At 40.4% G+C, this 25,812-nt stretch overlaps 1 protein-coding gene across 4 annotated transcripts in view; it reads right to left on the bottom strand.

Annotated features, from left to right (window-relative positions):
• Positions 1-25,812, bottom strand: part of sh3pxd2b (SH3 and PX domains 2B) — a 142,980-nt gene that overhangs the window by 105,916 nt on the left and 11,252 nt on the right. For all 4 annotated transcript variants that reach the window (XM_067422798.1, XM_067422800.1, XM_067422801.1 and 1 more), the window contains exons 2-3: positions 20,142-20,222; positions 38-113 (exon numbers count right to left, since the gene is read on the bottom strand). In XM_067422798.1, coding sequence (XP_067278899.1) covers positions 38-113; positions 20,142-20,222 — 157 coding nt within the window. The remainder of the gene's footprint in view (positions 1-37; positions 114-20,141; positions 20,223-25,812) is intronic.

The raw sequence follows: 25,812 nt of genomic DNA, 5'->3' as shown, positions 1-25,812 counted from the left end.
ATCTGTATGCAATGGGGCATTCTGGAATGATGTTTACCTGGTAAAAAGGGAATGATTCTGCGTTTGGGATCCTTCTGTCCACCTTCCACAGGGAATTTATCCAGAAGCTCCATCTAGACAACAATATAGAAAAACTGAACATCAACATGAATTGACAACTCATTTTAGTTCTACAATGTCAAATGTCTGAGTAAGACAGTATAGAAGAAAAATCTAGGGCAGGACTTGAACGAATCAATCAGGGATTGACTGGATAGAGAAAAGCCAGCAGTCATTGATTATAATCCATTCAACAAATGGTCATTCCCTCTCCCTGCGTGGCCTGCTCTACATAGACCTACTGACATAGTGGAACATTTTTATTCCCTACACTTCCCTCCGTTTACACTCCAGGCCAGAATACCCTGTAACGATCAATTACAGCTATACGTTATTTTCTTCACTGGCACCAATTAACATTTTCCTCCCATCTGTAGGCCCTTATTCCAGTCCAAAAGCAGCTGCGGACCAATGAAATCACACCTGTGCCTTTCCAAAGTGCGTTAAAGTAGATCATATGTGCATTTTACACATTCATTCGCTAATGACTATAGCAGAGCTTGAATTCATCAGCTGAGCAACGTTTTCCAGCACAGCAGTTCTGAAATCCGAAAGGCCTAATGATTTACTCATAATGCAATACCCAACATAAAGCTAACCAGTGAAAAATAACTGTCATCTTCAACCCATGCTCATTGGAAATACGTCCCTGTGGCGACATTTCAGCAAAATTTAACTGAACTGAGAAATCTAATTTTCCTTGAGCTTCTGACATTGGTCACCATACTATTCGCCTTATTCACCTGGCGGCCATTTTGAAAACTCTAACGCCGTTGAGGGGTACACAAACCCGGAAGCTGGACTCGATACGGTACTAATCAGTAGCAGCATTCTGTGTCACTCACTTTCTGCCTGCTGTGTGTAACAAATCATGTAATGCATCACTGATAATATGTTTATGTATATAGTTTTTTTGTTGTTAATATTTTTTAATTTTGCTCCTAATGTAATTTTTAATGTTCTGCCCTTTTCTGGTACGTTTTTCCATACTTACAATATACAAGCAGGCCATTTGGGAAGAAGGGGCGTCATATCCGGGGTGAACGCTGGCGCTACCTGCTGCCGCTGCTCCTGGATATTTGACTTTTAGTAGTTGTTTTATTGCTGTTTTAAGCTGTTTTATAGCCATCATCTATCTGTGATCTGCCTGTTACGCTGACTACAGCGAGTTCGGACCACCGCACGCTATCAGCTGATCTGTGTGATACTTCTCGCGGCTGCCGGTTTGCCTGCCGGTTACTGACCTCTGATTCTTCACTCGAGGTGCCTTTGGCGCGGGAAGCAACTATGAAGATCATCGGACTGCTTGTATGGATTAACTACGTCTGGGTCATCCTCTCTGCAATATACCACCCTGCAGTGTTGATCCTTCAATATTCTGCGGCGGAACTTCTCCAGCTCCGCTCCCGTCCTTTTGAACTCCCGTCAGCTTTACATTTCCATCCAGATGTTGCGTATCAACCACGTCGACCGTACAGTCATCGTGGGTCTCGACGAAGTTACACCATCGATGACTCGTGCTCAATACGGTCATTCTGGTCGTCGAATCCACGTCCAGCAAGGAGGTCTACACGCACTGTTGATCATGGTGTACTAACCAATTTGGCCAGATCGGTTGGCAACGATACTGGAAAAAACAATCTCTCCTTTGGATTACTCAACGTACGATCACTCTCCAATAAAGGACCTCTGGTGCATGATATGCTGTCTGACCGTAAGTTTGATTTCCTCTGTTTAACTGAGACTTGGCAGAAACAGGATGATTTTCTCCATCTTAACCAGTCTGTTCCTCCGGGTTATGCCTTTATTTGTAAATCCCGCGCTACTGGACGGGGAGGGGGTTTGGCAATACTTCATAAAGAAAAATGGAAAGTATCCCAGCTAATTGTGCCTACATATTCTTCATTTGAATCGATTGCCCTAAAAATCAATGGGGCTATTCCTACCATTCTCATGTCTATCTACCGCCCCCCTAAGAGCAATCCCTTCTTTTTAACTGAACTTTCTGAGCTTCTGACTTACATATGTCCCATGTCTCCGAATGTTATCATGCTGGGGGACTTTAACATTCATATAGATGAAGTCACCAACACAAGTACAAGTGATTTTCTATCCTGTCTGGATAGTTTTGGTATGCTGCAATTCACTAACTTGCCCACCCATTCTAAAGGGCATATCCTTGATCTAATTTGCTGTTCTGGCATTATTCCGTATAATTGCTCTGTTTTCGACTTGTCCATATCAGACCATCTACTTGTGTCTTTCTGCATCCAACTGACAGTTTTTAAGGTAAATCTGTGTCGTTCTATCCAATTCCGGAACATTAAGAACATTGATGTGTCTTCTTTCTCTGATGAACTTGCCATCTTTTCCAGCAAAGCTGATTTTACTGATGCTGATGTACTGGTTTCTTATTATAACAATGGACTAACTAAGATTTTGGATGATTATGCACCTGTGAAAACCCGGACTGTCTCTTTCATTCATTCTGCTCCATGGTTTACCCCAGAACTTCGTCAACTTAAAACTAAAGGTCGTCGGTTAGAGCGTCTGTATGCCAAATCTGGTCTCACTGTACATAAACAAATGCTTTCTGAACATGTCCAACTTTATAAGGATGCACTATCTAAAGCTAAATCTGATTATTACTCTATTTTAATTGGAGCCAGAGAAACAAATTCAAGATCTCTTTTTTCTGTGGTAAAAAATATCTTACGACCACCGGATTCTCTGCCATCAGACATGTATTCTACCACACTATGTGACAATTTTATGACTTTTTTTGAGTCTAAGATTAAAAATATTCACCAACAAATACTTGCTAGTAACATAGGTTATAACTACTGCTGCTCAGTTTTTCAAGTGTCCCCACACTCTGGTCTCTCTTCTTTTTTATTACCAACTGATGCGGAGATACTGCGTCTTATCCGGGAATCCAAGCCTACTACCTGTTGGCTTGATCCTCTGCCAACTCACTTAGTCAAAGCCTGTTTACCATCTTTATCTACATTAATTTCTAAAATTATCCATTGTTCACTTGCTTCTGGCTATGTACCCTCCTATTTCAAATCTGCTATTATTACTCCAATCCTTAAGAAACCAGGGGCGGATCCATCTAACCTAGATAATTACCGTCCGATTTCTAATTTGCCATTCATCTCTAAAATTCTGGAAAAATGTGTTGCAACACAGGTAAATGATCATCTGTCCAAAAATAACCTGTTTGAGCAGTTTCAATCTGGCTTTCGTCCGCACCACAGTACAGAGACAGCTCTTGTCAAAATCACTAATGACTTGTTGTTGGCAGCTGACTCTGGTTTATTAACCATTCTTGTCCTTCTCGACCTGAGTGCGGCCTTCGACACCATCTCGCACAAAATACTCCTTGACAGGTTAGTTTCTATTGGGATCACTGGCATACCCCTGTCCTGGTTTATATCGTATCTCTCTGGCCGTACTCAGTTTGTCCAATTAAAGCACTTCCGATCAAGATCATCGACAGTCACTACTGGTGTTCCTCAGGGCTCTGTTTTGGGTCCACTTTTATTCATTATCTATCTACTTCCACTTGGTCATATTTTCAGGAAATATGGCATTCACTTTCACTGCTATGCCGATGACACCCAGCTATACTTATCTTCCAAAACCTCTGACTTTTTTCCACCACCTCTCTTGTCCCGTTGTTTGGCTGAAATTAAAGACTGGCTCTCAGCTAACTTCCTTAAGCTTAATAGTAGCAAAACCGAGGTCCTACTTGTAGGGACAAAATCCACATTGACAAACTCTGATTATATACCTGTGGATATTGATCAACATCTCATTTATCCCTCTTCACAGGTTAAGAGTTTGGGTGTAATTCTGGATAGCACACTTTCATTTGAAGCCCATATTAATAATATTACACGTACCGCTTATTTTCATCTGCGTAATATTAATCGCCTTCGTCTATCCCTTTCAATGAACAACACTGCAATTCTCATTAATGCACTAGTTACCTCACGTATTGATTACTGCAACGCTCTTCTTACTGGTCTTCCTTCCAAACTTCTCCATAAACTTCAGTTGGTTCAGAACTCTGCGGCTCGTGTTCTTACTAGAACTCCTTCTACCATGCACATTTCACCAACTCTCCAGCAACTTCACTGGCTTCCAGTGAAATATAGAATTGACTTCAAAATCCTGCTTCTCACATTCAAGGCACTTCACAGTCTAGCTCCTCCCTATCTTACTGATCTTCTTCATATTTACACTCCTTCACGCACTTTACGATCCTCACTATCACTCTCTCTTGTCTTACCACGTATACGCTTAAAGACCATGGGAGCTAGAACTTTTAGCCATGCGGCCCCTCGCTTGTGGAACTCTCTCCCTCTCGATATCCGTAATATTGACAGTCTGCATACTTTTAAATCTCGTCTTAAGACCTACCTTTTTACACAGGCTTTTTTATGATTTACTACTTATTTTTCTGTCTCTATGATGCATGTGTGTTTTAAGTGTGTTGATTTATGTATTTATATTGTTATTGCTGTTTTTCCCTGTAAAGTGACCTTGGGTGTTTTGAAAGGCGCTGTTAAATAAAATGCATTATTATTATTATTATTATTATTATTTGTATTCCTCCATACCAATAAATGTACATAGTTACCATTTACAAACCTAGACCAGTGTGCCTATCAATGTTTTCGAATGACTTATTTCTTTCTGATGTTCCGACCAGTTGTAAAGTTATGAAAGACATCATCCATGTGTATTTTATTTTATTTTATTTTACATATATGAAGATCCAGTAGCTTATACATACACACATCTCCCACATGTAAATTAACTGTATCAACTATAATACTGATCTGCCCACATTGACACTATATGATAAATTAAAATAAGCTGATAACATCACCGTTTTCTCCAGAATGACTACAGCCGAATCAAATGTTGATGCAATATTGTCCTGTTTAACACCGCGAAGCTGCTTTGGAACAATCGGCATTGTAAAAGCGCTAAATAAACCTGACTTGACATGTCCCAGTCTTGCTATTGCTTGAGTCTTTCGAACTTCGTCTGCAGTAAAATGCAGAAATGCTGCTACTGATTAGTACCGTATCGGAGTCCAGCTTCCGGGTTTGTGTACCCCTCAACGGCGTTAAGAGTTTTCAAAATGGCCGCCAGGTGAATAAGGCGAATAAGAATATCCTGTAAGTTCCAGAACTGAAAACGTCCTTGCTAGTCCAAAAACAGCTTTTATTGTAACCAAGCCCACAGATCGACTGGTTGTGGAATGAGCCTATAATAGATTTGTGAAAGATCCGCCTCTGCAGAAGAAGATCAACGCCCACTTTAATATCACACCTTTGGCCACGCCCACTGGAGTGTTAGTGAGATGATGAGGAGAGAAGAGCCACACAGGATTGACTACAAATAATGTCACCTTCCAAAGGATCCTCAATGCTAGGGATGTGCTTACTTATTTTCAACAATGTGAGTCCCAGTGGAGCATTATTTATTTGTATTAGATATATTTCACTGTGGATTCCTTGGTAAATCAGTCGCAATTTCTGCACAGGCTTTGCAAACAGCATGTAAGTAACCGTGTTAATTCTAATGCCTGATCGGTGATCAGGGATTTCTGATATGTAATGATTCATGTACAGTCAGATGTTCTTTGTCTATGTGTCAGTAAATCAAACCACTGACTAAAGACTCAGCTTCACATCTTTTCTCTTAGTGGGATGAAAATAATCTGTTATTTAAAATGTGAATAAATTATATATAAAAAGCAATCAAAGAACGCTCCCTTTACAATTGCTGGAGCTGTCAATTAAACAGCGCAAGTTTATCAGAAACTGATGACTGGACAAAAACCATGTCATTTTAGCTTGGTGTTAAAAGTCTTTGATCTATTTAATCGTGAAAAGCTATACATGTTGAGCTGGTTATGTAGCCTAGAAATCTAGACGCACCCTAGCGGCAGCAAATATAATCTGGCCAGGAGTGTCGTCTAGCAACTCTCAATACCCTTCTGAGCTGTAATCCCCTAACTCTTGCCGGGCCAATCACATCGTGTATAGAGTCGGTGGGTGGGGCCATAATGACGACGGCCGAGTTGTGTTTGCGTGCTTCTAGTAAACACAGAAACTGGCGAACGGCGGTCTGTTGAATCAGCTTTGACCGCGACTCTGGAAGACTTGGAGTTAAGCTTTTCTCTGAGAAAAGAACAAAGAACGGCACTGAAGTCATTCTTAAAAAGGGAAGATGTGTTCAGAGTTTTGCTGACCGGATACGGCGAATGTTTAATCTGTCAACGAGCTCCGCTTCACCTTCGTTGCTCTGGTTGGTGTAGCGCTATCCTATCACGTGCAGAGGGAGTTTGAAAGACAACCGTTTATCCGCCCCTCGGATTGAGCTGTCAATGGTGAGTTTCCAGACCAAACATCTTGATGTGGGTCTGGCTTGTCAGGCTACTGGTTATGTGATACAAACATCAAAATTTATTAGTTTACAAATGATGCACTTTGATAAAAGTGTTTTGAGGCCTTGTATTGTGCAAGGAACCACATGAAAATAGTTTATTTGATAATCTGCCCCTGCAATCATTATGTGAAAACTGTGAACTGTACGTATAGGATGTTATTGAGTTTTACAAAAATGTAGGTAGAGGCACGTTTTTATAATAAGCCTAAGTTTGGCATTTCAGGTCACATAATTATGTTGAGTGATTAATTTTGCTCAGAAATATAATGATGAGTTATACAGCCTGTGTAATGAGTTGCAAATGGCTGAGGGGAACTGCATGATGCGAGGCTAATTGAGCAAATAAAAACAACAGATGTAATGAAAACAGAGAGCCTCACTGTTTTTTAACATACACTTTACCGTAAACAGCACTAAAGGAATGCACTGACACATTTAAATGTTAAACCTTAATAGTGCCTCGGTTCTCACTCGTCTTTTTGAGACTAATGACGAAGCAGCGAGAGACTGTCATTCTGCCAGACAAAGCTTTTACTGTTGTTGGCCAAATCATTAAGCTGAGGAACAATGTCTTCTACTGTGACTCAGCACTGTCTGAATGACGGCACGTAGATAAAACTCTTTATTTCCTCTTCCGCACAAACAAATGAGCTGCATGGGTCCATAACAGCAGTGTCTGCCTCTTCTGAGATTTCATTTTATCGCTCCACATTACGGTTTCAAAAATAAAACCTGATAGCTTCATAATGCAAAGGACTTCATAGACCAGTGGTCTCTGACACGGTCTCGTAGGCCTGTGAGTCATATAAATGACTTTAAATGTTATAATACCCTTTTATATTTTAAAATTGTACAAAAACTACCATTAATAAAAAAATACACAGCTACTCATACTTACTTACAATTTTCAACATTTTAGAATAAAAGTAAAATCATCAAAACAAATGAAAGTACTGAAATTATGTGGTTACAAAGATTGTAAAAACAATCATATTTCATTTGAACATCGTTAATGTAGCTTTTAACTATATTTGCTTAACCATGGTCTTCCATGCCGTAAACCTATCAACATACAGGGAGTGCAGAATTATTAGGCAAATGAGTATTTTGACCACATCATCCTCGTTATGCATGTTGTCTTACTCCAAGCTGTATAGGCTGGAAAGCCTACTGCCAATTAAGCATATTAGGTGATGTGCATCTCTGTAATGAGAAGGGGTGTGGTCTAATGACATCAACACCCTATATCAGGTGTGCATAATTATTAGGCAACTTCCTTTCCTTTGGCAAAATGGGTCAAAAGAAGGACTTGACAGGCTCAGAAAAGTCAAAAATAGTGAGAATATTGCAGAGGGATGCAGCAGTCTTAAAATAGCCAAGCTTCTGAAGCGTGATCATCGAACAATCAAGCGTTTCATTCAAAATAGTCAACAGGGTCGCAAGAAGCGTGTGGAAAAACCAAGGCGCAAAATTACTGCCCGTGAACTGAGAAAAGTCAAGCGTGCAGCTGCCAAGATGCCACTTGCCACCAGTTTGGCCATATTTCAGAGCTGCAACATCACTGGAGTGCCCAAAAGCACAAGGTGTGCAATACTCAGAGACATGGCCAAGGTAAGAAAGGCAGAAAGACAACCACCACTGAACAAGACACACAAGCTGAAACGTCAAGACTGGCCCAAGACATATCTCAAGACTGATTTTTCTAAGGTTTTATGGACTGATGAAATGAGAGTGAGTCTCGATGGGCCAGATGGATGGGCCCGTGGCTGGATTGGTAAAGGGCAGAGAGCTCCAGTCCGACTCAGACGCCAGCAAGGTGGAGGTGGAGTACTGGTTTGGGCTGGTATCATCAAAGATGAGCTTGTGGGGCCTTTTCGGGTTGAGGATGGAGTCAAGCTCAACTCCCAGTCCTGCTGCCAGTTTCTGGAAGACACCTTCTTTAAGCAGTGGTACAGGAAGAAGTCTGCATCCTTCAAGAAAAACATGATTTTCATGCAGGACAATGTTCCATCACACGCGTCCAAGTACTCCACAGCGTGGCTGGCAAGAAAGGGTATAAAAGAAGAAAATCTAATGATATGGCCTTCTTGTTCACCTGATCTGAACCCCATTGAGAACCTGTGGTCCATCATCAAATGTGCGATTTACAAGGAGGGGAAACAGTACACCTCTCTGAACAGTGTCTGGGAGGCTGTGGTTGCTGCTGCACGCAATGTTGATGGTGAACAGATCAAAACACTGACAGAATCCATGGATAGCAGGCTTTTGAGTGTCCTTGCAAAGAAAGGTGGCTATATTGGTCACTGATTTGTTTTTGTTTGGTTTTTGAATGTCAGAAATGTATATTTGTGAATGTTGAGATGTTATATTGGTTTCACTGGTAAAAATAAATAACTGAAATGGGTATAAATTTGTTTTTTGTTAAGTTACCTAATAATTATGCACAGTAATAGTCACCTGCACACACAGATATCCCCCTAAAATAGCTAAAACTAAAAACTAAAACTAAAAAATATTCAGCTTTGATATTAATGAGTTTTTTGTGTTCATTGAGAACATGGTTGTTGTTCAATAATAAAATGAATCCTCAAAAATACAACTTGCCTAATAATTCTGCCCTCCCTGTAAATATCTTGATAGGAAAATAAATTTAATGGGTGATATTATTTCAAGTCATGAAACAGGGTTGTGTTGCCCAACACCTGAAAAACAACCCACACCATAATCCCCCCTCCACCAAACTTTACACTTGGCACAATGCAATCAGACAAGTTGCGTTCTCTTGGCAACCGCCAAACCCAAACCCAAACTCGTCCATGGGATTGTCAGACAGAGAAGTGTGATTGGTCTGCAGCTCATTTGCATTTAAAGGGAAGCAAAAAATGGCACGATTTTGCTCACCCTCAAAAAAATTATCTTTAGCATGCTTTAAAAACATTATCTGTGAGGTATTTTGAGCTAAAACTTAGTTTTAGCTATATAGGACCCCTTTCATTTTTAATGATCCCTTTAACACATTCTGTTGACTGTAAGTAATGTTGATCCCACATGTCTATCTATTAACTCTCATTACAGTGTTAGTCGAGTATTAGTAGACTAGTAGGGTTAGGATTAGAATAAAGTTGACATTTAGTTGCAAAGTTACTTATAGTCAGTTGAGCTTCACAATAAAGAGTTAACAGATATTTAGCAGGCCGTCTACTAAAAATCTAATGAAAATTAGTTGACATGTAGTTGCAAAGTTACTTCTTTCAAAAGAAACCATCAAAATAAAGTGTTACTGAAGTCTGTGTATGAACATTTCCATGAACAAATCATGATTCATCAACAAGTTTCATTCTAAAGTGTATTATAAATTGCCAGGAAAAAAAGAAGGAACAACTAAAACCACATGTACGTGAATATTACAAACTCAGGGTGGCCTTACAGACACAGCAGAAGAGTAAGAGAAGGTGCAATATAGCTTGAGCTGCAAAGATCCTCTGCATAACGCAGACACACAGCTGGTATCAGAGGTCTGTAATCTGGGTATGTAAAGGGTGTTTACCTTGGCATTGCTCGAGGTTCTTGCTCTCAAGCAAAAGAACATCTTTGTTTTGCTTATCTGGAAATGGTTTAGGAGTGTTTTATGCAGATTGATAACCTTGCGCATTCAGAATACTCCAAATTCATTAACATTAGAACAAGTTTAAGAACAAATTCATGTGCGTACATATTGTTGTGAATTAGGCTAATGCATTTTTTTCTCCTGTACGTATAAATATGAATAATTTGCATAATGGTTAGCGAATGAGACTCAGTGTTTTTAATAAAAGAGTAAATCAGCCTCTCAAAGTAACAGTAGAGGATTTGAGGAACTGAGAAGAGAACAAGTAAAAGCTGCCACGAACATGACTCCAGCACATATTGTTTACAGGAGGAGTTGAAATTCCTTTATGATAAATCCATACAATCATTTCTTCCTCTGCTGAACAAAGAGGAAAAAAGCCCTCCCCACATGACAACCGTCAATCTGATGTGAAGAGCAGGCATACGTCTCTCTGGAGTTCACATATGCTAATCACATCCATATGTCTGAGAGCCACGCCTGAGCTTGTGTTCAGCAAAACTTGAGCTGTTTGGACAAGTAAGCTGCTGACATGCAGCTGAATTTATGTTTATCATGGTCTCAAAAACTTTAAAATGAGCTTTGTGGGAAAATATATGTCTATATTGCAAATATCTTTATAAAACCGGTAGGTTGAAAGGGTGTACAGGCTTTGCAGAGCTGGAATTTCAAATTCTAGTCAAATTCACAGCTTAAATATACTATAGTTTTGAGTTTGCTTAAACTTTTTGTTCATAACATGATAACCCTCTATTTGTGTCAGTACATAATGTTTCTACTATTATTCTAAATTGAGGGAAAAGTAATAATTAATTATCATTTGAGAAAAAGTGCACTCAATTGTTGCTCCAAATCTAGTGTTAAAAGTACATGAAATAACCTGGAGATAATATAATATTAAGGAAATAAATGGCCACTCATTCCTATGTTTGGTTACACTTTATTTTAAGGTGTCATAATGTTACTGTACAAATACTGAGTAATATTGATTACCAACATGTACTTACTATAGGGTTAGGGTTTCTATTTAAGCTTGGGTGCATGTAATTATGCATCAAATATTTCAATAGTAAGCACATTCAATGTGTAACAAGGACACTGTAAAATTAAAAAATAAGTTTTACCCTGTATTTCTTAACACACTTAGGCCACATCCACACAAAACCGGAGCTTTCTCCATCAGACCCCCCCCCCCCCCCCACACACACACACACACACACACACATCACAAGAAATATCTGCGTACACACGAAACCACTGAAACCGACTCAAAGCAATGTAGTGAAGCAAAATCTCACGATAAAATAACAATAAATACATTTGCTACTTACCAGATTGTTTTATTAACACCTACCCCAACCCTAAACCTACCTTTACAATAATGCAAATACAGTAATTCAATGGTTCAATATGTGACCAGTCACGGAAAGTAGGGACACAAGTCGGTTCTGGAGCATTTTGAGTTATTCACAGATTCTGAAAGTGTAGTCTCCAAGCTTTACGATGTGTAACACATGGAAATCTGATAATATTTGGAGAAGTTGTGGCCATCTGAATTTAGGCCTTTAGAAAAGTGTGAACGAGAGAAAACAGCCTCTAAAGTTTTGCAGTTCTCACCTGTTCTCACCTGCTGGGAGTGACAATAGGGCTCATTTACATCTCATTTAGATAAGCCATACCCCCTGTAAAGCTGCATGGTTGCTAGTAACGACAGACGCAACAGGAAAAATCGGACCGCATTCACATCAGTCAAATCAAGCAATTGAAGCATTATTCAAATTAATAGCAGATGTTAACATTACCATCTAAAAGGCCATTATAGTAATGGCGGTTTTTGATAAGTGATACGATGCTAACGATTTCAATTAAAACTGAGCTAGCTAATAACAATAGGTAGATATGGGAAGGTCTAAACATGGACTAAACATGAGATAACGTGTAGGCTACGTGTTCTTAGAATGAAACTCACCAGATTTGAAACAGAAAAGTATTCTTTCAGATCGCGATGCCTCTAACGAAATAAGTTGCTCGAGCACACTTTCTCTTTGTCGGGGTCTTCTTTGTGGATGTAAGCATCTCCGAAGTTTGCACTGTGCGTCTGTTTGCCTCTAAATGTCCAATAATTCCTGCCACTCTTTTTACGCAGCTAAAGAATCCAGCCGTATGTTGTACATAATGTCTGGAGAAAGCTTTTGGCTACTGGACTGTCTCCCATGCAGAGAGTTCTCTTTTCTCCTCAAGTAGCATTTACAGTCAAAGTTACGGATTTTCCTCATTTCGCTGTCTTTATGCCCATCAAGTGAGCGCTTGTTCATAAGCATCCGGCTTGTCGAAGAAGTACTTCGAAACATTTTCAGTGTATCAGCCATGGTTCAGCTCGTGTGCGATCATCTTTGCGGCTTCCATCTTCATTGAATGTTGATATCACCTAGAGCCGGCCAGAGCGCTGCATAATAAGTAAGCACGCTTCCCTTGGAGGGCGGGGACAATAACAAAAGAAACAAAAGCCTGCTTATCCCGTATGGAAATACACACAGACAATGACACGCCCCTACTGTGTGCTAGAATCTCTGAAAACAAGCCAATTTCAACCTCAAAATGTACGCTTTTAAATACACCAATACTGCGTTCTCAAAAACAGAGAGGATTCTTCATGATCTCAACTAACAGATTCTGCAAAAAAACGAAAATCACAAAATTTGAAAAAAATGCTTCTTTCGCTTTTTGCTTGAAAGTTGTGCTGCCGACTTGTGTCCCTGGTTTCCGCGACGGGTCACATGGTCTGTATGTGTGCATGCCAGGTGCCCAAAGCTGTGTCCCTTCTAGTCTTTACCGTACAAGATGTGCAGTGATGTCATCACCGTTTCACAAAATATACTGTCACATGCCTGTCCTGTCTTGTGTGCACATGTGGGTTTTGTTATGTTGACCATGTGCTCCTGTCATTGTCTGATCCCTCCCCCTTGTCATCTGATTAGTGTTTGATTTCTTCCCTTTATAAGCTCCTTGTGTTTGTCAGTCTTTGTCGGATCTTTGTCTTGTCTACGTCTCCCGGTTTCCCGTTTATTTTTCCCAGTTGGTATGTTTTCAGTTTTATGGTTTTCTAGTTTATGGTTTGCCCCCTCTTGGGTTTTGTTATCATAATCATGTATAAATTATCATTTTCTTTAACTTTAATTTTCTTTAGTTGTATCTTGACATATACAGATTGTTGAAAACACAAGGGTGTCAGTTTCAGATTTATCCACTCTGGGACCCGGTTTCAAAAAATATCGGTTTCAGGCTCACAAAACACCGGATCCGTCTGGATGAAACGCTGATACAATACATTTTTATGTATACAGCTAAACACGTCTCCATGTGGATGAGGCCTTAAGTATACTTTGTAAAAAAAAAAAGATTTGTAATGTCAAATACTAGTTAAAATTCACAATCCAAAAAAATTAATGAAACAGTGTGTTCCACCATTTGCAAAGAGATTCTCAAATCTCTAAACCCCCAAATACAGATGAAGAAAAAAACTGAAATGGCATTACCACATTCAGACGACTGTCATAAGATCTGATTCACTATTGAAATCCATTAGTGGTTGTCGTATTTACTCACTGGATGCCCTGCCTCATTGCTGCTATGTGCTGCATCAGCACTAGAGTTTCTCAACAACTCAGGAAGAAAGAAAAGTGGTAGAGAGTGAGAAAAATGGAGGAAAAGTTGAGGAAATAGCCACCAAAACGGTCACATGCGCGTCAAAGGAGAGCGACCACAAAGAATGAAAAATTCAGTCAGCCAATGGAAGTGAATGACAACGATTTGTTTACATTCAAGCACCCAAACACCACTTGTTTAAATGCAGTACTGAAGATAGGATGAAGTTAATTAAATTATCATATTGCATTTCTAAATAAAATCTGTGTCAAAATAAACACAAATAATTTTATTTCAGTGGCTAGCTATTTATATGAATCATCAAAAAAATTGTTTCTCCCCTTCATCAAAACCAGGAGAATTGATATGAAGTGACGTTGAATATTCTGGTTTCAGTAGAAGTTAAGCATTTTAGTACAATGCAGAGTACTACACACATTGTATGGCAATATAGTATCATTTCCTTTCTCAGGGAACCATGGTTACATCCATAACCCTAAGAAGTTCCCTTTAAAGGGAACTCAACACTGCGTCAGATTGACGCTATGGGGACGTCAATACCAATGCCATCATACTGCCAAATGCCTGGTTGAAGGATGTGAATAAGCACAATTCTAAGACCAGGCCAGGAAGGAAAGGATAGTCCCCTTTTCCTCCCAACGTGAGGGCCACAGCTGCAACGTACCAACAACTTCAATAGATGAGGGCAGGAACTTCTGTCCCTAAATATATAAACACCTCTAACTCTACCACTAAACCAGCAGGAAGTTTGAATCTCTTCCCTTCAGTGTAAAAACAATGCTGAGGGGGCATCAAAGGAAGTGACACCACAATCACGCCAGCCAACAACTTCCATAGAAAACGGCAGGTTGCTACAGTCCACAGACTAAGTATACACTGCAACATCTCTAACTAGAGATATGCTGTTCCTGCCTTATCACAATGCAAAGGGCGTAACAGAGGAAGTGGAACTTGACCACTAACAACTTCAAGTGGAAAAGGGCAGGTATTCTTGCAACTGAGTCGAACCCAGTCTCTTTTAGACTCTAAAAGCAACCCAATTGAGGGGAGCATTAACCATGGGGGCCGTACCTGCCGACATCTCCCAAATGGAAGAGGGCAGGTTATTGTACCGTTACCTTCCAAACCCCAAGGGCAGGAGAGAGCACCTCTCAACCCCCTGCCTAACCTTCAGTCCTCCTAAAAAGGATTCGTGAGCTCTTGAGGAATGGACCAGAATGACAACTTAACATCCTCCTGTCCACCGCCACTTTCCTAGCAGGCCATCAGGGGAGTCTATCGACTAGAACATCTGCTCGATCACCGCTGAGCTAGACCAACCGGAGTGACAACAGGGAGTGAAGTGCTCTCTACTTATTAATTGCCTTTCGCTGGGCGTAATCCTAAAGACTCGTACCTCCCACCCCCAAGGGACCACTACAACTCTCATCCTCTGGACAAATAGTGGAATATGTTGATGTGGTCAACACATTCAGTGTTAACAGGGCAGTCGGCTCTAGACATACAACTATGGCCACCGCCTTACCCAATCACTGGTACTCTAATATAGCATGGAGATGCAGAGGACCTGATTGACACTGGTCTTAGGATCGAAAGCCAACATGATAGTACAGGCTATTAAATGCAGAATAAACTAGACAGAAAACTGACAATGTGGGTTGCCACAAATGGCCTGCTTACTCTCTGCTATTTGCCCGAATTTGCCTAAGTAAGCCTGCTGACGTCACACGGTGATGACAGATAGTTATTCTTTTACCGTTTTGTTCACTCTGTACCTTGCAAGCTGCAAAGCGTATATAAATGGATGCGCCTACATTCATATTCTTGCCTCCAGCTCCAGTATTGAAGGGGGTGCAAAAAACTAGGTGGGAACTTACTTTGTTGCCAGCTAGGAAGGCCGGAGCTATGAATACGTCTGCCGACAGCTTCCATTGAAGTGGGAAGGTTAAGTATACACAAAGTACAATGCCTCAAATACTACTATCATCCTATTCATTAGGAAACACACCTTAAGCTCATAGGGCTGAAGAGGCTCAGCAAAGGAAGTGATAAGCTTGGCATTAAAGGTGCCACAACTACAGTTGCATCCACCACAACTCCAGTCTGAAAGAGGGCAGGCCACTGCACTGCTATCACCACCAGGCTGAGCACTCTGTCCTCTAAGCTACAACCACTTCTGACTTCATCGCCATGCATGGAGCACATAGAACGAACATAAATAAACCATGGGGTTGCAGCTGCAGCCGCATCTGCCTACATCTACCAACTGGAAAAGAACAGGCTACTGCACCGTTAACAACTCCAGGTTCTCAATCAATTATCTCAACTCTTTTTTCAGTACTACGACAGGGAGAAAACATCTTCACATATATCTCCCCTCTAGCAGTGCTGGATAGGGCAGTTAAAAAGCAAAATGAGGATTCTCACACCTCTCTGCTTATAAATCCCCCTTTTCCTTCTTCTCTAAAAACAATTGTGCAACAAGCTACATCTATGTCCAATTGTCACCTAATGGGGGCCAGGAAGGGGTCCATCTCTTTTTATCTAAGCCTTCTCTGAGATCCCTCCTGGACCTCCTGAGGGCACCCCGCTTTGATGCTCGACTCTTCGGAGACCAGGTGTGGGCAGCCATGCTAGCCTTCTGAATATCTCTCCAACCTCTGGTGCTTGGTTTGGGTCCTTAGGCTCTTTTGGAGCTGAAGGACCAGAGCTACGTGGGGAATGTACTTAGCGAATGCAGCCGACTGAACCTTTGCCACTCCGAACCTCTCAACTACTGTCTCGAATGCAGTGCCAAAGAGGAGTATTTTATCTCTCTCCCTGATCCCCGAAAGATTCATGGACAAATGCCACTCCGTGGCAACCATGACAGCCATATAATGCCAAAAGTGTGGGCCGTCCACTTGGTGGCACAGAAGGCTTAATCCATTGCCTGGTGGAGCTCATGGACTGTCTCGGGACACAGTCCCTCACCGGGTCAAAGTCCTTCCACAAATCCACCTGGTAGGCCTGCAACTCTGCCATAGTGTATAAGGCCCCACAGGCTTTGCCTACCACTGCGTATAGCTTACACACTAGACATGATGTGGTCTGGCATGACTTAGTGGGTCAAAAGAAGATGCCACCCCCAGGGAGAGATGGCTCTCTAGCATCTCTTCGACCCAGGGCATCTTCTTGTACCCAAACTCACTTAGTTACGTTATATTTGAAAAATAGAGACCTGAGATGTAACAACGTGAGATGAGTATGTTATATCTCAAAACTTCTTGATGGAGATCAGGGAAAAAAAATGGAAGACTCTAGAGGAGCAAGATTGTGAACTGATAAATATTACTTATCGACTCTCCCCAGGGTGATTACCGATTTGTCCACCTCCCAGTCCATTAAGTCTGGCTGGGGTGTGGGTCAACACTTCTAGCAGCTTCTTATACACAGGGATGCAGAAGGAAGAGTCCTCACTAATTGTTTCCACCTCAACTTCAAACACATTATACTCCACAGAGTCAGATCGGTCAATTATTATGTTCTCAGGCAGATCGGAAGGAGCTGCATAGCTGGCCAGAAAACTCCCGAGTTAGGAGGTGAAGACTGAGAAAGGGGAATTCCCATCTCAGATCTCTCCGCTACCTGTAATCCCCAAGATCTTAATCTCTGAACTGCCTCAGCAGCCGCAGGACCTGAACCACTGGACGCAGATGCCAGGCTCCCAGCATCCTCAAAGAAAGCACGGCAAAAGTGGAGCTTTTTTAGCATAAAATGCTCACAATGTGGGCAGCCATCTCTCTCTCGAGACATCCACACATGCTCCACTCCCAAACAAAGGACGCACATGGCAAATCGCGTGTATCATCCTCTGTCAGAAACTCCTAACTGATGAAATCTAAGGACAAACAATGACACACACACATAAAAAAAAATACAAAGAAGATGTTGACATATGTTTGTGCATCTATTTATAGTCCAGCTGACTTGCTTACCGGTCATTACCTGACTACATCAAGGCCAATTTCATTGGTGTAGTGGCACACGCTTCAATCTAATGCAATGTTAAGTTCCTTAAAAAAATTTTTTTTGCGCAAACTTTTGTTCTTTTGTTCATTTGCTTGTTTTTTTTTTTTTTTTCTCCATGGTATGGTTCACAGAATGAAAGTGGTCAGTAGAGAAAATATCCTATAACATTTTTGGGAAGCTGTGGCACACCTCACAGTGGGGATTTTTGACCAATTGCACAAATTTAGTGAATAGCTTCAGTTGTGCTAAGTGCTTCTATTAATAGCAGGTTTCCGTTATAAACTGTTTGCACGTTTTTGGCTGCTATAGTTTGAGAGAAGAAGAATCAGCACAGCTGTACACCACCAGACAATCATTTCAGATGAATTTCTTCTCTCGCAAAGCCTTGAAGTTTAGTGGCTTGATGAATTTATATTAGGCATTAAACTGGTGATCTCACTCTCAAGAACGACTCACTTCCTAAAGTCATACTGTAAATGATGATCCTGATCTTGAGTTGACATTCATCCTGATTAGGGCTGTCAATGAATTAAATATGTAAACTGAATAACTATTATGATTAAATAATGAAATGAATCACAATTAAATCAATATTTGCTCAGAAAAGATTCTATCTGAGTGATTTTAGTATGACTATGGGTACGTCTCAAATCCGTTCCCTGGTTCAGTTGTCAGGGCACTGATCAGGACATAAGTCAATCAATGATCAGTGCCCTGACTACTGAACTAGGGAGCTGATCAAGACAATATTATTCAAGGAGTAGGAGATCTTTTTTTATTCAGATTCAAAAAGTTATGACCAGTCTTGAAAAAAATGAGATGACCAGATGTCATTGCACAACTCATGAAGTTCCTCATGAATCAAAACAATCAGAGAAACATATCATTTACCAAGGAATTTTTTTTTTTTTTTAAGTCGGAATAACATGGAAGTTGAAATGGCCTTTTTTTCTCTATTGTGACATTTATCATTGTAAAACTGTAAAAAAAAAAAAATGTAGGGCGGGACTTGATTTTGTCCATGGTGAATTGATTGGATAGTTGTGATTTGATATTCCTGTGAGTTTCTACCCCTCACACAGTAAACACATTATTAGAGAAGAGATGTCATGAGAAAAATTAGGGGACATTTTTTATTTTTTTATAAAAAAATATGAGGGCACATTAATTAAAAAAGTAATAATGACGTACATGGATAAATCATTTCAATCATTTCAATCAGTCCAATGTTCTATGATAAAAATAAGAATTGTCTAAAAATTAAAGAAAAGTTTAACAAAGAATTTTTTTTATTTTTTTTTATTTCATAGGCCCTATGAAATCTGATACCCCCCCCCCACACACACACACATTCTGTTTTCCATTTTAATTATTTCTCGAATCCTTTTTAATGGTTTAATAAAATGTTTAATCAAGTGAATTAATAAAACGTTAACAATTATATAATTTGTTACAATTTTTACAATAATCGAGCCCTATACATTTTTGTCTGTTTTAGTTTTTTTGAATTTATGACTTAATACATATTTATTGTTAAAAAATAGTGGTAATCAAATATCAATTTAGTTATTCTTTTAAAAATGTACAATGAACAATTCCCTTTTATTTTTTTATTTACTGGTAAAATAACATGAAAGAAAAAAAAGTAATATGGCATTAGTAATAATAAAGTATTAATAATAACTGTATTATTAATATTACTATTATTCTACTGTACAGCTGTAATATATCTCACAAGTAATCTGTCAGTTTCTTTTAAAACGTTAAATCTTTTATTTTGATGGCATCTGGAACGTACATAACCTTTAGGATCTAAATCGGGCCACGTTGACCAGGAACCGTATGACCAACATGCAAACATTTAGCTGCAGTTTTCTTGGTGCAGAAAAAAAAGTTAACTAATTGAAATGTTGACACCGCCATATTGAAAAGTGCACAACCCAGTGCACCGGTCTTGTCACATAATTATGCTTTCTATACACTTCTCTCAAACACAGCCATGAATATGATGACTTTTCCTGTTGCACCACCGAAGCAGCCAATCTAATTCCTGCCACATGAACTTCAGCAATTCTGTGGCCATCAGTGAAATCCATGTTGATCTCTCCAACTACTAAGCTTTTAGTTCTGCACATGACATCAAACTCAAGGTTTGGCATCACTTCATCAAGGTTCCTTGGCAAAGAACAGCCACACTCTGCATTATGCCTAATGTTAGCAAAAAGGATGCTAATATTTGGATTCATAATATTTCCTTCACAATCACTGCAACTAGTACAAAACTCACCTGAAGGTCGAAAAATTTACTGTAGCGCCTGAAAATGATCTCAGTGCTGCCATCAGACCAAGCCACTTTGATGATGTAAACCTACAGTAAGAAAATAGAAAGAAAAGGAGAGTTAGCTCACATTTACAGTTTATCCGATAAAGGTGTAGTTCACCCAACAACAGCAATTCTATTGACTTATTTTTTGACCAGTACTTTGCACTCTTTTTCTTGTAACTTCCATGAATGAGGACTGGAGCTTAAAAAAGATGCAGAAGCACCATACATGCATCCTAAAAGTGTCTCTAATGACCTGTGCACTACATGTTACCTGAAGCCATGTGACAGCTTCGACTAAAACTAAGCCATCACACACTGAAAACGTCCTTCTTGTGACCTAAATCTAAATGATTTGTCCATGAATCAGATTGATTCACTCATTGAGCTAAACATTTGCTTGCAGTAGTTAACTACCAACTGGAGGAAAACTTTATCATTGAATAGTGATCTTATCTATACCTCATACAAAATGGCAACAAAAGACAGGAGATGATACTTTTACTTTAATATACGTTCATGGTATTTTAAAAATCCTTTTGAAGCTTTCTGAGCTGCATAGAAAACAGCAACCAGTGCAATTCTTCATAATCTCTCATTTTGAGAGAAAGTCATTCGGTTGACAACATCATGACTAAATGTAAATGTTTAGTCAAACTTTAATGCAACCCCCAATCTCCACCTAGAAGCTCATCCTTTAATAACAGCTTGCTAAGAGTAGGTTTTCATGGGCAGGCATGCATTATAACATGAAAGTGACAGATTTCTTCATTTAAAAATACAGTGAGACTATTGTTTTAAAAAAGGGCAATTGTCCAAAAAATGTGGTGTTTGGATGCAGTTTGTGTGTACTTGCAAGGTGTTTTCTATGTTGAAAGTTGCTGTTGTTTAATTAACATTAATGACACAGATGGCAGCAGGTTTATTAGGCTGCTGTCCCTTTAAGAGCTGATGCACGGATCTAATATTATGATTCACACCCAATTTATTTTTCAACTGTTTATGTTCACTTCAGACTCTTCAGGCACATGCAAATAAAACCCTTTCTATCTATAACGGTTCAAAAAAAAAAAAAAAATCCCATTGCAATTTTTCCAAAAAAAAATTTGTAGAATTTAGATTTTTTTTTTTATACCACAAAAACATGCTATTTAGTTAAAGAAGTTTTCTAAATATCTCCTCTGTCTGTCCTTTTTAAATATGGTTTAATACAATGGTAAATAATTTCAACTCAGTCAGACAAACAAACAGCAGAGGGACCCCATAAAATCACATGTCCCGCCCCAGGTAGTGAACAAAAACAATCAGAGCTGAGGCTAGGGAAGCTTAGCCTAGAAATCTAGACGTACCCTAGCAGCAGCAAATCTAATCTGCCGTAAGTGTCGTCTAGGAATTCTCAATACACTTCTGAGCTGTAAAAACCAAACTCTGGTCAGGCCATCGTGTACAGAGTCGGTGGGCGGGGCTTTACATAATGACGGCAGAGTTGCATGCTACTAATAAACACAGAAGCTGGCGAACGGCGGTCTTTCGAATCAGCTTTGACCGCGACTCTGGAAGACTTGGAGTTAAGCTTTTCTTTGAGAAAAGAATGGCACTGAAGTCATTCTTAAAAAGGGAAGATGTGTTCTGAGTTTTGCCGACCGGATACGGCGAATGTTTAATCTGTCAACTAGCTCCGCTTCACCTTCGTTGCTCTGGTTAGTTGTAGCGCTATCCAATCTCGTGCAAAGGGAGTTTGAAAGACATCCATTTAACCGCCCCTCGGATTGAGCAAACATCTTGATGTGGGTCTGGCTTGTCAGGCTAAGGGAAGCTTGTTTCCACCACAGAACTAAAACAAGGTGATTGTGACTAGGGCCGCACAATTAATAGAATTTCAAATCGCGATTACGATTACGGATGCCACGACTTATATTATTCTGCATGCTTAAGAGCTGTGTTTAGAGCATGTTACGTTGTGAGAGGCGAATCATGACTATTTCAGAGTAGGGTCGAAGCCGCACTATAGGAACTACCAGTGACGAAAGTGTATGCTGACTGGTCAAACGCAAGCGAAATAGCACCTACCATTTTTAAAAAGCCGTGTACACAGCTTATAGGAACTAACTAACATGGAAAACAGTGATATATGGACCTCTCAACCCTTTAGCAAAGGAGACAACCCAACACAACTTTGAGGGGAGCAAGCGAAACATGATTATGTATTTCTGCTCAGCTAGTGACATTGGACATCAACCACATGGAAAACGCGAAAAAAATTTAATATAATGTCTACTTTCTTTGTATAACCGTTCTACCTATTAACATATTAGACAGGACAGTTAAAAAAGTTCGTAAGCTAATCAAGACGGAGAATGGGAGCGCTCTGTGCTCAGACTCTGGCATTCTTAGTGCCGTCAAAATAAAAGTCACAACAATAAGTGTGGCTTACGTCTCTTATGAGTGCCAACTGCCGATGTAAATACAACCAGGAAAACAATCTCTGGGAACACCCTGATGCCTAGCTCCTAGAACTATCCGGTGTGAAAGTCCCTGTTATTGGATACATATTTTAAAAAAAAGTTTTTATTATTTTTGCTGATGTCAAATAAACACCTGTATTTGCATTTATTTTTCTGTTCTATTATTTTGAAAGAAATTCCTAGGTTACATGGCACCATGCAGTTGTTGGCCTCCATGCCCATATATGGTATGAGTGTGTGGCAGCGGTGGCCCTGAATTTCCTATACGGCCCTGAGTGTAGCCAATCACAGACATAGGGCCCCATTTTAATGATCTGAATGCATGGTCTGAAGCGCATGGCGCAGGTGCAAATCCACATTTGCTAGTTTGGCAACAGGAAAAAGGTCAGCACTCCAGGGGCATGATCCAAAAGAGATGTCCCTAGTCTCTTAATGAGTCAAGGGTGTGTTTTTGGCATAACCTGCAATAAACCAATCAGAATCTCATCTCCCATTCCCTTGAAAAGCCAGTTGCGCTCACACCATGGCAGATTCACTATGTACATGCGCGGAAAGACTGAACGCTTCTCCAGAGAGGAATCCTTTTATTTTTAATATTAAAAACGTGTGTTTGTTGCTGCGTGTCCCTGTGTGTGTAATAAGTAGTGTACGCGTGTTGTGCAAGGCCGATAGACACATATTACTAACACATCCTTTAAATAACTTAAAATACTGCACTATTGACTTTAGAGCAGGTTTCTGTAGGTTAATGGTGTAGTAGTTTTCAGTTCCTCAAAATAGCAACACACCAACAATGCTCTAGAGCACACCTGGTGTTTAGACCAGACGCCCATGGGTGAACAGATGCGGCAGTGCATTTGATATTTAAACAGCGTGGTGCTGGGTGTGAAAATTAGAACTGAGTTAGGCTGAAACTAGCAAAAAAGCACTTGTGTCGGGTGTATGATAGGGCTTATATTTTGTTGATCTCTTAAACGTAATGGCCAATAAGAGGCGTTTAAGTTAGTCAGAATCTGCCGAGTTTTGCACGCTCACAAATCATCTTATAACAACCGTAGACATGTGTAGAAACATTGGCCCTCATTTATCAAAAGTGCGTACACCAAATTTCCAGCGTACACCTTGTGTACACCCAAACCCACGGTGACTTTGCGATTCATCAATATGGACGTTGGCGTACGGCACGCTCAAATCCTACGCCAGCTCAGGAGGTGGTGTACGCACACACACACATACACACACGCATACACACGCTCAAATCCTACGCCAGCTCAGGAGGTGGTGTACGCACACACACACATACACACACGCATACACACGCTCAAATCCTACGCCAGCTCAGGAGGTGGTGTACGCACACACACACATACACACACGCATACACACGCTCAAATCCTACGCCAGCTCAGGAGGTGGTGTACGCACACACACACATACACACACGCATACACACGCTCAAATCCTACGCCAGCTCAGGAGGTGGTGTACGCACACACACACACACACACGCATACACACGCTCAAATCCTACGCCAGCTCAGGAGGTGGTGTACGCACACACACACATACACACACGCATACACACGCTCAAATCCTACGCCAGCTCAGGAGGTGGTGTACGCACACACACACATACACACACGCATACACACGCTCAAATCCTACGCCAGCTCAGGAGGTGGTGTACGCACACACACACATACACACACGCATACACACGCTCAAATCCTACGCCAGCTCAGGAGGTGGTGTACGCACACACACACATACACACACGCATACACACGCTCAAATCCTACGCCAGCTCAGGAGGTGGTGTACGCACACACACACACACACACGCATACACACGCTCAAATCCTACGCCAGCTCAGGAGGTGGTGTACGCACACACACACATACACACACGCATACACACGCTCAAATCCTACGCCAGCTCAGGAGGTGGTGTACGCACACACACACACACACACGCATACACATGCTCTTATCCTACGCCAGCTCAGGAGGCGGTGTACGCACGTTTGAGTTAGTGCGAAAATGCACAGAAAAACTATTCCTAACACCACAAAACGCACTGACAAAGATATGCTATATTATGACCCACTGTAAAAACAACAACAACATTGTAATTATAAACTTCAGTGTTTATTTTTGTGCAGCGTAGACTTCAATGTTTAATTTTTGTGACTATAGGCTACCAAAGCATTTGAAGCATGTGTTCCTCCAGTTGCGAGCCTGTGCGGCAGCTGCGCACGGACTGGGACTGAATAATTCAGACTGACAAAATAATAAAAATTACATTCTTTTTCTTTTAAATAATAATAATAGTAATAATAAAATAAATAATAACGGCATTCTTCTAAATAACTAAGCGTCATCAATAATAAAAATCATAATAATAATAATAATACAAAGAATCTTACAAATTGTCATGCAATTATATATTATTATATACCATTTATTTTATGTGAATAAATGGTACTCCACATCACATCATCATATCGTACACCCCAAATGTGCCGTGATACGAAATTAAATGCTAATTGTTTCAAAACACATGCTGTAAAATAATGCAGTGTGATAATTTCTCATCCAAACAGCTTTAAACTGCTGGAGTGTGCTTCTCAACCTCCACACTATTAACAGTATTTGTAATTTGAGTCCATATTTTGTTTTTGTGGGTGCCTTTAATCTCACTCTTTAAACTCCCAAATAAAACACTTTCGTTTTTTTCCACTTCCCTGCTGATGGTCTCGATGGGCACATCTCAATCATCTCAATAGTTCAGTAGTCAGAGCACTGATCAGGGAGTCAGCCCATTGACTTATGTCCTAATCAGTGCCCTGACTAGTGGACTAGTAAAATGTTGAGGCACGTCCGATCTCCACGTCGGAGAAGATAATAATAATAATAATGCGTTCGATTTATATAGCGCTTTTCTAGGCACTCAAAGCGCTTTACATTGAAGGGGGGAATCTCCTCAACCACCACCAATGTGCAGCACCACCTGGATGATGCGACGGCAGCCATATTGCGCCAGAACGCTCACCACACACCAGCTGATTGGTGGAGAGGAGACCGAGTGATGAAGCCAATCAAGATATGGGGATTATTAGGAGGCCATGATGGACAGGGGCCAATGGGCAAATTTGGCCAGGATGCCGGGG

The sequence above is a fragment of the Pseudorasbora parva genome, chromosome 18, assembly GCF_024679245.1.
Source record: "Pseudorasbora parva isolate DD20220531a chromosome 18, ASM2467924v1, whole genome shotgun sequence".
NCBI lineage: Eukaryota > Metazoa > Chordata > Actinopteri > Cypriniformes > Gobionidae > Pseudorasbora > Pseudorasbora parva.
The sequence above is the reverse complement of the archived record's forward strand: the minus strand, read 5'-3'. Positions and strand labels throughout refer to the sequence as shown.